This window comes from Cygnus olor, chromosome 3 (genome assembly GCF_009769625.2).
Source record: "Cygnus olor isolate bCygOlo1 chromosome 3, bCygOlo1.pri.v2, whole genome shotgun sequence".
NCBI classification, from domain to species: Eukaryota; Metazoa; Chordata; class Aves; order Anseriformes; family Anatidae; genus Cygnus; species Cygnus olor.
In genome coordinates, this window is record NC_049171.1 from 72300225 (window position 1) to 72312454 (window position 12230).

The following is a 12230-nucleotide window of genomic DNA, read 5'->3' on the forward strand; positions in this document are numbered from 1 at the left end:
TTAACATGGAGTAACACAGAGGAACATCTGGAGAAGTTTGTTTCTAGCTCATCTGGTGGTCATTGCAACATGCACCTAAAAAAATCAGCCCGTTTTAATTAGAAATCCTTGAAAATGTGTTTACGCTTCCTTTATTTCACAACCTATATCAGTCACCTCAGGCCTTTAACACCTTTTGTGACCCTGACTTTTCTCCCATTTGCCAGTATTTATGATGCAGAGGTGACAAAGGTGAACAAAGTTTCCTCAGCTCTATTTTAGCAATGATTTTTACTTCTAGCTCACTGCTGCTCGATAGCAAATTAGGCCTTGCACGCTGCTGGATTATTCAGCAAAAGGATGACCTCTGTCAAACGGTACATTAGGAAGCTCTAGGAAATAGAAAAAGCTACTCAGGTTAACAGCAAAGAACATAATCTAGTATTGAACTTGCAGCACCTTGATCTTTAATGAAGGGTGACTTTAATAAGCAATCTGAGCAAACACAGAGGGGCCTGAAGAGAAGACGGGGAGAGTGTGAATGCCCATAGGGCCTCAGTTTGCCCAGTGACAGAAGGAAGAAGATATTAATATAATCTGGTTGCAATGGCAATTAATTATTTAACATCCATAAAGATGATTCAAGATGAAAATCACTATAGCAGTGAAAAAACTTTACTAATATTTTCAGAATAATAGCTACACAAGAAGATTGGATTATTTTTAATTTTTGTATTCAACCCAGAAGAGCTTCACAGTGGCTTTGTTTTTTCCCAAATAGTCCAAATCCAAACTGTGTGATTCAGAACTTAGAAATGTACCTTTTCCACATCCTCAGGTCTTTGTTGTTCCTAATAGCAAATGACACTGAGGCAAAATTTCACACACTGAATTGCTAATTTTATTTGTATAAAGATATTTGATCTTAGTTCTAAAAGCAAATACAAGCTTCGGAGAGCTTAGAAATAATTCAAATAAACAAGTGCAAACCGCACATACACAATTGACTGAGAAAGAACAAATTGATGACACCAGCAGAGTGAATTATTATATTAATGTTTTGCTTGCAAAACTTCTAGCATGAAATAGACACAGCAGCATGATATTTTCAGCCCATCAGAGCTGAAACATCCCTCCTATGCCAAGTCTTGCTGAATGCTGAGTTAAAAACTTCCTGCTGCAGGAAGCAAATGCAGAAAAATGGTACAGTGATGGAGTCTCTCTAATTCAGTAAAGAGATCATACCACCCAGATCTATGAGCCACAAGCATTGCAGTGACTGCAAGCACACATATTTATCTTCATTTTATCTTCAAACAATAAAGAAAAGTTGTATGGCAATTCTCCATTACCAGTGTCTATTTATATCACCTTCTTTTATCCTAAGCTAGCAAACCTAATCTTGACAACAGCCTAGGTAATAGACCAGGGCTCTCAACCAGAGGCTGCTCGCACTTTCTGTGGCCTGCCACATCTTGGATAGGAAGGTAAGTGATGCTCCAGGTATGCATCACATGCTAGTTTGTCTAGAACAGGAGACTTTCATACACTTATGATGCTGACCTCACAAAATATACTCTAGTTCCCCAGTTATTACAGGGTATTTATCAGAGCATTAGTGAAAAGCTGCTAGATTCCAACCATTCCACTTCATGATGATTTTTCTTGATTCCCAACTGTGCTGCACACGATTACAAGGAGTGAATACCCACAAATAACAGGAAGCTCCAGTATGAGCTGTCACAAGCATTTTTTGATATCCCCTCTGCACCGTCCTCTTACTGAGATGGTGGAAGAGTCCACCTTGTTATCTCTGGGTCACATTGAAGGATGCGGATTTACTTCTGTTCTGTTTCTATGCTGAGTCTGTTGGAGAAACTAACAGGGATAAAGAGACCACAGAGACTGTTGAGAACCATACAGCATTGCAAGTACATGCACATGGAAAGCTCTTTATGCAGTTAATCAATATCAGGCACTAGAGGAAAAAGTGCTACAGAGACAGAAAGCATCCTGAAATAGAAAGAAAGCATCCTTCTTAAAGTAGCATCTCATTCAGGTAACGGGACGCTCATTGTCTTGTCATACATAAAGTAAAAAAAAGTATGTGGTCAAAGTCAGCAACTAAGCAGTGCCATCCAGGGTAAAAATATTGATGGCAAAACTTGTTCAAAAATATTGGCAGCATTAGATATATAATGTTAAATTCACATGCCACCATGTTATAGACTGTCTTATGCAAGCACACTTCTTTTATGACCATGCTCATCTGAAAACTGAAAACCCTTGATTCAGAATGGAATATGAGGCTGTTGACATTATGTTGTGCTCAGCTTTGGTGAATCCCTGTTTGTTGTTGTTGCTTATTTCCATTCTGATAAGCAAAAAAGTTGGTCATGCATTACTTCAAAAATGTACCCTAATGCTGCTTCCTTTTAATCAGAAATACTTTTCCTTTTGATCAGAAATGCTTGGTTTTCAGTTAATTTTACTTGGCAAAATAAGATTTAAGAAGGAGAAATAGAAATATGTAAAATTATGACTTTATGTGAAATATAGCATTTTAAAAAGGCTTAGATGTCTCAAAAGAGAAAGTATTACTCATTTTCCAGCATGAATGTGAGAACAACTGTGGATGCTTGAAAAGGTTCAAAGGAAAAACAAAGAATAATTCATTGTACACAAAGCAATGTTCAACCTTCCATAACACTTGTATTAACACTGCCCACTAATTATTTTGAGCTAGAGCTCGGAGCAAAAGCAGCCTCATCTTTTGAAACCTGATCTACAAGGGATGATGACAGTCCAGCTTAAATTCCTGTTGTTTTCTCATCTTCTGCTGAGCTGTTTTATGAACATGGTTGCATGAACTAACCTCCTGTCATATTTATCGGTGTCTTTTACTAAGTTCTGGGAGAAAAAATATCAGATGTCTAGAGCACTAGATAGGCTAGAGGAGCTTTGCAAAAAAAAGTCCATCATTTGAGTCATTTAAGAGTCAAAAAATCTCATAAGGAGAGGTGCACATAGCTATGGGACTAGTGCTCTGGTCTACAGAGAGATTCGGGCTAATCAAAATACTAAAAATGGTTATATAGATCAGGAAAAGGAAGGATATCCATCAATGGGAATATGTTTAATGCAGAGGAAAAACAGAGCGCTGGCACCACGCTGATCCAGCTAAGCTCACATGAAACGGCTTTGTGTGAGCCAATTTGTCTGGTATGCCTAGGGAATTCTTCTGTAAAACGACCTGTTTTGTGATGACAGCAAGTAGATAAAATCAAAGTTCAATGCTATACACAGGGTATTGTGTCAGACACAAGACTTTTACCAAATAAAATCAGAGAGCTCTCTTTTGGTGATATTGCACATCAAGGTTCTCACTCTGCATGTTGCAGATATTCCTATCAGAACACATCAAATTCAGGTAGCCTGTGAATATTGGATTTACACCATTCTAAAGCAGAAAATCTAATCCAAGAGAGGTCATTCTTGTATAACTGTTTTCCACCAGTGGAAGGACGAACATACTTTCTCCTGTAAGTGGCAACACAGATGCAAAGGACTGTCAGCTTAACCTCATAAACAAAAACAGCTTGTCACATCTTTTTATTTTATTGCTGTCTAAAATAGGAAAGATAAAATTCTCTCTCTATAGTTTCCATCTATTTCTCATTAGAAAGAAAGTTAAGACCTACTCTCAGACTTCCTCCAGTGCATCTTTATTTATAACTTAGAGATTAATTTTGCAGGATGCTTCCTGGTTATTTTTCTTGCTCCTTTAATTAGGCATCTGTGGGTTGAAGTGTCCTGTGCCTGACATTGTAAATATGCCACCTAATGAAGCTCAGCCTCAGTTTCTTTTCCCGTTGTTTAAGATACTGTCAAAATCGAGCTACATGTGCCATTTTTGTACAGCCATGTTTTATTTAACTTTTTAAAATTATCTGATGGAAAAAAAATCAATGGTCTAATAATAGATGTTCCAGATTTCATACTGTAACTCAGGACTCATTGAAAGATACTATGTATGATGAACCTCTTCAATAACCTTTTCTTTCACTAAAATGCAGCGAAATAATTCATACTTTTGTGGTCAGCATTTACTGTTTAGCAGTTCGATTAATTTTTCCCCTCTTTCCGGTAGAGAAAGATGCTTACATAGACATGCTGCATGTTTCCCATTTTAACTCTTGGTTGTAGTATGTATATCTTTTCAAATACCACACCTCTTTTTCTCATACTGTTCTAAAAGCAGTATAGAAAATTTGCTGTAATAGTGAAGAAACAATTCTGTAAGTTATATTTGTAGTATTTTACAGCTTAAACACAAAAACCTGATAACCAAGAGCTATGTCACATGTCTATGGAGTCCAATACGACATACAAATGCTTTCCCCAATAACTCACCCATCACTGAAGGTTCAGATAAAACAAAGCTTGCTACTTTCTTTATACAGTAAATCAAGAGATATATGCAATTCCATAATTTTGTCAGCATTCTCTCTATTACAATTTAACACTTAGGTTGCATAGTCTTTCTGTTCCACACCAGTATTGTAAGAAACACATTGCATCAAATATGATTTTCATGAAACATTAGCTGCATATTTAGTATTACAATATTTCAGCTAAGGATATTTTGTAAGTGCCTTTGTTTGGAAATTCCACATTAGAACGAAATTCTGTAATAGCTCTTGCTCACAGTCGCCAATATGTTCTGCTGCATAATTACAGCAAACTTCCAGCTACATAGAGACCAGGCTTCACAAGCCTATGTGCTTGCTGGGGTTCTACAGGGAAAATAGTATACGAGACTAGACAGATGTTGCTCAGTGGTTGGGAAAGGAAGCCTCTCAAGTCATGGCTGTATATTTTATACCACCTACTGGCAATTTAGAGATATGCATACATGAGGCAATGGCAGGAAAAGAAGGCCTGGAGGCTCGCTTGAAGCCCAAGTGAGCTGCGAGCCTTTCCAGGAACTACAACACAAAAGACAAAAGCAGGATGCCAGGTGATGTTACAGGCTTCCGTGGATGCGTGCACAGGTTTCATGTCGCGCCTCTGCAAGCACAGAGCTGCTTTCTGAGAAGTTATCAAAAAGGTCTGCTTCAGATCTGATCACTTGTCTGAGAGCTTACAGCCAAGTTAGATCTGAACCCCCAGACTGCCAGCAGAGTCCAGGTAGCATGTACTGATGACTAGGATCAGATTTGGAAAAAAATTGTACTTCCAAGGTTTGCAGTGACTCAGCTGAGGCATTGCTGAGGCACTGGACTGCTGGTTTGGTCTGATGGGCCACTGGGCTGGCAGGAGCTGTGGATAAGTTTTCTACTGTCAGAAGCAGAAAAGCAGTATTAATATCTGGACTCTGCATTAGCTAATGGAGTACAGTAAGGACCGGGACCCAAGTAAAAAGCAGCTGAGATTTGATTTGAAGATAGAAGGTTTGGGGACTGGCTTTAGGGTGTGGGTGTGCAAGGCCTCCAGATGAGCACTATAGCTGAGACAGACATCCCACAGGTTTGCAGTGGCATCAGAATTAAGTTTTGTGGCATTAGCTATAAGATTGCACCTAAATAGAGTGTAGACTAACATTTAGAACATGTAGCTCTGTGTCTCAGTAAAAATGCTGTCACTATTTCTGGTAAGAGGCCTCAGCCTTCGTGCCCAGTCAACACCACAGGCCTCAGGACTGTCGAGCTTTGTCTGGGCTTGCCTTGACCATCTTAGAGGTCTGTTTCAGCAATTATTGAACGACGAAGTGACTTGTACCTCTCTTGACTTTGCTTTAGATTTTGCTTAGTTTTGTACAATTGTGTGGTTTAACAATGCTACACATATTTTTATAACTACTAGATAGTAATAGCAAGCACAGCTATAATGTACAGACTGAACTATCTCTGACCCTAGAATAAAACACCATATGGAGGAGTGAAGGCATGGGATGATAGCTAAGGCCTTGAAAGCACATGTGCAGGATGATATGTGAGGTCTCAGAGCTATGAACAACTCCCAGTGGTCAATTACCCAAATGCAACCTTGAGAGCTGGGTAAATACAGTTTTGGGGATAGCAAAGAGAAAAAAAAACATACCAGATTTAGGTAAACACACGATAGACAGTAAATTTGGATGCAATGCCAACTTGCAGACCAGTGAAAAAGAAGTGTGTTAACTAACATATAAAAATAACCCCAAGCAGATCCTATAGTGAGGTGGAAAAAAATATCAATAACAACATCATTTTCCTTCTGGTAAAGGACTCAGTATGCTATCCCCTGCAAGCAGTGTCCTTTAGCTTCCCATTTTTAAAAAGTTCAAACCCTTTCAAGCAGCCTTAAGGACCGTACATAGCTCCTGCTTTGTTCCTCTTGTGCTTCATAGCTGTGGTTGTACTTTTCCTTCCTCCTGCCAACAGACTCCATTTCCCCTTCCCCGTCATCCTCCCTTCACAGACCCACGAGCTCTGCTCCCTCCTCTTGACCCAAGGGTTCTTCCTCTTTCCTTGTGACACCAGGCCCAGCACAGGCCCATTTTGCCACCACCCTTTCTGATTGATTCCTCCTTGTTGTCCCATATCGCTTCACAACCTTATTCCCTTTCTTCCCTCTTCCTTCTCCTATTTCTGGAGCTTCTACTATGTCTCTGAAAAGTCACAGTCAAACAACACTGTCTGTACCCTGTCTGCCTCCCATCAGTTCTTGGCTGTTATGGAGACTTGAATGCCTCTGTTTCAGGCTCTACTTCTCTTTCTGAGGGATCACCTTTTCTAAGACTTCCCAAATTGTTATCTAGTTCTGAGGGTACCACCACCCCTGCCTGTCACTGCTCACCCCCAGCCCCTGGACTCCTCATCAGCCCAGGGCCACCAGCCCCAGCGTGGCCACAGCAGGGCTGGGCTCCAGCTCCCCACGGCCCTGCCCCACTGTGGGCCCATGTCCCAGCCTGGCCTCGGCCCATCCCTGTCCCGTTCCTGTCCCCAGGGAGGTGCCCAGTGTCAGGGCTGGGGCTGTCCAGGTGCCCCCAGTGCCCTGCTCCTGGTGGGGCAGGGGGACGGGACAGGCAGCTGGGCCCTGCCCTGACAGACCCATGAGCAGGCCCGCAGGCAGCAGATGGCTCTTGCAGTGCTCTGACATAGGGATCACGAGAGCCTTCTTTGAGTGGCACTGCAGGTCTCCTTGTTCTCTGTGTTGTCAACATCTGGCTACCCAGCTCCTCCACAATATCCCTTTTTGGCTTTGCTTCCAGCTCTTTCCCACCCCTCATGACCCACCGCATTTATCTTCATTATGCCAACCTAGGTCTAAACCTTTCCTCTTACACTGGAAATGTCAGGGTCATGCAGGTGTTTGTAGAAATGCTAAGGTAAGGGAAGGTTCCCTTCAGTATTGTAGCCACCAGAGGCAAAAATAAAACCTGTCTTTTTCTGATAGAAGATATTTTCCTGAGACTACACATTCTGCACCAATTCTGGAGAGGAATGGTTTGGTGGCTGCATGTCTGGTTGACCCTAAAATCTGAGTAGAAGCAGTTGTGACAATAAGATTGGCTTCTAAAATAAATGGTATGGAAAGGATCTTGACTAGGGGGAAGGACAAGAGTCAAACTGGAGGAGCTTAAGACACAGAAGTCAACCCCGGAAATGTATTATTCCTACCTAGAAAAAGACAGTCAAAGGTAAAACAATCTTCACTGTTGGAACAAATAGTACAATAATAGCAAATTAACTCTGACACACAGGGTTCTGAATCTAACAGGAAGAGTGCAAAAAAGAAAAAAAGGCAGAAAGCACAGATAGATAAGTGTTTAAATTAGTTTCAGTAAAGCAGATGAAGTAGTCCCACATGCATTTCTTTCCATATACGCCCCACAAATGTTTTGTATGCATTGTACATGAGTGATGTATGCAAGACAGCTTTTACTGATGTAATTCAGAAAAACAAACCAAACCAAAACAAAAACCCAGCGTGTTAGCAGCACTTACGGTAGCAGTGTTTTAGCTAGCTAGCTACCTGTTCTGCTGTTTACAGAAAGCAAGGGAAATCATTCCTTCAGCGGCACATCACCACCTTGTGGAGGAGTTTAATCAGTGCATCTCGCTTTCTAAGAATAAGAAGGCTGATCAAAGTCAATTAACTTCAACGCAAGCTGGAGTCTAAATGAATTTTGCGTAGTCTGTGATCTTGCCTGTACTGGGGAACTGATTTGCATAACTACAAGAGATATTCTGGTATCATTTAACTATTCTGGAACAGCTCTCTCTCAGAGCATTGGAAAAATTTCAGGTATAGCTAAAACATTTGCATTACATTGTAACTATAGTATTTAACTTCCCTAACTTAACAGATCTAATCGAGTGCAGTTCATTTGCTGAAACACTGGACTAAATGAATGTAGCACTCACATTGTCATCAAGAGACACTAAGGCAACATGCAAATGTTTAAAATAAACCACTTCTTCCTGTAGTCTTCTAATTTTTCCTGGCACACCTTTATCTTTTGCTCTAAAGCAAAAGAGAGATTATATAAGCTTGAACTTTCAGTGACCCAAAATTCTTAAAATCCTTTGTAAGGTGCCATGATGACTGCTCAAAGCTTTCAGTACTCTAAGCAAAACTGGCATAAATAGCTTAGTGGACATAAGACTCACTGTGCATGTTGAGATGTATTCAATTTCTAGCTCTGCTTAATTCAGGTAAGACACTCAGCTTTGGTCTTCTACTTTACCAGGCTATTGGATACTTTAACTTAAGTATCTCTCAATGTCTCCATTGAAGCTGTTTTGTTTTTACATAAATATGAATGGAAGCTGGAACAATTTTTTTAAGGTTGCTTCAAACAAAACAAGATTATTCTTCATAGAGGATAATTAAGCTGCAAATCTCCTCATTTCAGAGTAACATGAATACTAGAAGCATATATATGGCTTCAAAAAAGGGGTTGCACAAATTCATGGAGTAAAACTTTGCTGGTAGCTGCTAAATACAAAATTCCACACCTGAATCACAAGTCACCAGAGACTGGAAAATATTCAGGGAATGGGACATCATTATACTCATGCACTCTTCTCTAGACACTGGTAACTGAAATCTGATAGAGACAGGGTACTGGACTAGATGTTTTTTGGGTCTTCTACAGTATACATCCTCCAGGCACCGGAGGTAGATGCCCTGCCTGCTAGGATACAGGCTGTTTAATTCTGGCTCAATGAGCATTGATTCTTTTTCATAAAGTAGAAGAGCTTCACTAAGAAAGGTTAAAGAGAAAAATCTCTACAGAGGTGATTGCCTGGTGCAGTAGTGGAAGGTTTCCCTGCTCATGGCAGTGGGTTTGGAATTAGATGATCTTTAAGATCCCTTCCAACCCAAATCATTCTGTGATCCTATGATTCTATGGTAACATATGACAAAGACTCCTAGTATGTCCCCAGCTCCATCTCGATCTCTACATTCAAAGAGTAAGAGGCCCCAAAAGCCATCCTCAGACAGAGCCTGTCTGCAGGCACTGACAGGAGCTGGGTATGCCTTGTTGGGAGCAGGCCACAAACCTTGTCAGCACCTGCTCACAGTCCTGTAGCCACCATGCTGGACTACCTGGGTCTCAGGGTTAGTGTTTCATCTTAGCATCAAACATGCCAGACATCTGCACTTTTTTTTACAGTTTTTTTCTCCCTAGGAGAGCACCTTGACCATCCAGGTGTGAGATATTTAGGGGGAATTTCTCCTGTTCTTTGCTCTGTCTCTTCCTCTCCCTCTTTTGAAAGACTGTGATTCATGTATAATGAAGAGCAGGGAAACTTTAATCTCAAACAAAGAGAAATGTTGGGAGAGAAAAACTATTTCCTGTCCAGGGCTATAGCTACAGTAGCTACAAAATTATGGAGCAGCTTAGAATAATTATCACCTAACAGCTTCTAGCCTAGGCAATCCAATTTTTTATTTCTCTAAGCTAAAACATGAATTATCAACAGCATTTTCTGCACACACTGTATAAAACCCCTGTTACTCAGTGCAATCCCACGTGATTTCTTGACTGGTGCACTGAGTACAAGCTGCAAGACAGGAAAACTACAGAAAGCCTTTCAAAGGTGTTCATGTTGAATAGAGATGACCCCAAAAGCCCATTGGGAAGGCCTTTTCTTTGTCATCTGATGGTAGAGCTCTGTGTGTTTCTGACAGAATTCAGCTACTCTATCAGTCAGAGCATCTGAAATTCACCAAAAAGCCAACTCCAATGGCTAGAGCAATTCAGTATGAACATAATTGCTTTTGCTTGGGATTATAATTAGGACCCATCCAACAAATGTTGCTCTAGTTGGACCAAGGATAATGATCAGGATGTAATGAGTTGTGGGGATGCCTACCTTCTGGGCCACAGCTCCCTGCGTGCTGAGGAGAGAGCTGCATTCCCCTTCATGGTATTCTTCTTTACATTCACGGCAGAACACAAACTGGAAAACAAACCAAAGCACACAAGTCATAAAAACACATTAGGGACATAGACAGCAGAGTACAACTGTGAAGAGTCATATAGCAGATGATCTCTTGCCCTTCTCATCCCATTAAATTCCCATAATCCTCCTAATTGTGCATCTTATTATGCAATCTGATCATTAACACAACAATTTTGCAGTTATTATTATACATTTCTCTGGTGAAGTAAAATAAATGCCATTATTAAAAATGAGATTTTGCTACATGGTCGATTTAAGGACATAAAGTCATTCTAGATACTTCTGCGTGTGTGTGTTTCTGCTGCAATGAAATCTATTTATACAAAAAGGGTGCTGTCTGAAACAAGTAGTTCTGCTCTATAGTGTTTACCAATGTAAGCAGTCCATTCATAGTTCTAAATCTAATGCATTCTCCATGGAAAACTGTTACTGAATTTACCGGGACATGATCGCTTTATATAGGTTATATGAAATACCATTTTCTGGGAAATTATACCCTTGCCGTGGACTTTTATAGAATGGTTTAAAAAAATCCATAGTAAGAACACAATGACAGGTTACTTAACATGGGTTTTAAGGGACTCCCTCTAGACCCTTATTACATTTCTGGCAATTGTTCTGGTTTCATCCTCCTTAAATTACATTGTTCTTTACATAAGAGTTCATTCAAAAGTAATGTAATGTCTTTAGCAGATGAGTAAAATAATTGTCCCTGCCTCAGTCTGAGCTGCCACTGCTCCCTAAACTGGTTCGTATGTATCAAGTTCAATGCCTTTTTTAAACTCTAAAATTAAGATATCTGTCTTGACATGTGTCAAAATCTTTGACTCATCAATGCTGCATTAAATTCTGTGTCCTTGCAGGTAAGAGGAAAAGTCAATAATGTAAAATGGGTCTCTCTTAATGCTTTTTTAAAGCCACGCTGTCGTGATGCCAGCCCAGACTCTCAGCAGAAAGATCTCTCAGCAGTAAGCTGTTCTGACTGGCATTATAAGCAAGACTGATAAAACAGCCTTGATTTTTGATGCAGAGCCGCATGCACCAGTAACGAATAAAGGATATCAGGAGGACATGACACTGGAACATTTGTCTGCCACAAATTCAATCTTTCGCAATTTCATTTTGAACTCTTTCAAGCCTTATTGTCACTTTTCTAAGAACCACTGAAAATCGTATTTCATTGTCATGCTAAAGAAACTGTGCTTTTGTGAAAAGAAACATTGTGCGAGTCCAAAAGGGTTGACTCTGTTATTCAGAAAGTCAGGGCAATTTGGAGTGGGGAAATGGAGTGGGTGTTCTAGCTTCTAGAGATATCGAACCAAATCTCGTTTGCTTTCCTGTCACTTCTCTAACTATTTTGTCAATGATTTTAAATCTTTTATTTTACTTCATTTGACATTGATCTGTTAATTCATTTGTGCTTCTTAGCAAACAGTTTAACAATGAAGGCACTTCTGTAAGGTATGTTATATGAAAGGTTGCATTATTGTAATACAGTATCATGTAATTACAACATTTGCACTGCATTAGTGCTCCAAAGTTTCATCCATGTTCAACATTGCCCAAACATGTACAGATGTACTCTCTGTCTGGATCCCTAATATGTCAAAGACTTGTCACTTAGCAATGAAGGTTATAGCCAGGTTTAACCATATTTCTTACTGTGTGTCCTATTCTCTTTTACCTTCCTGACTTTATTTCCTTATAAACATATCTGGCTGAAAACATTTGTCTGAAAGGGTTTTGTATACACTTACTATACTACTGCCTTACCAGAATGTCTCAGTTTCC

The 12230-nt window shown here is 40.0% G+C and overlaps 1 protein-coding gene across 1 annotated transcript in view; it reads right to left on the reverse strand.

Annotated features, from left to right (window-relative positions):
* PRKN (parkin RBR E3 ubiquitin protein ligase) overlaps window positions 1-12230 on the reverse strand; it is a 761494-nt gene that overhangs the window by 7671 nt on the left and 741593 nt on the right. Inside the window, exon 10 of the mRNA XM_040551523.1 lies at window positions 10350-10436. Within this exon, the coding sequence (XP_040407457.1) occupies window positions 10350-10436 (87 nt within the window). The remainder of the gene's footprint in view (window positions 1-10349; window positions 10437-12230) is intronic.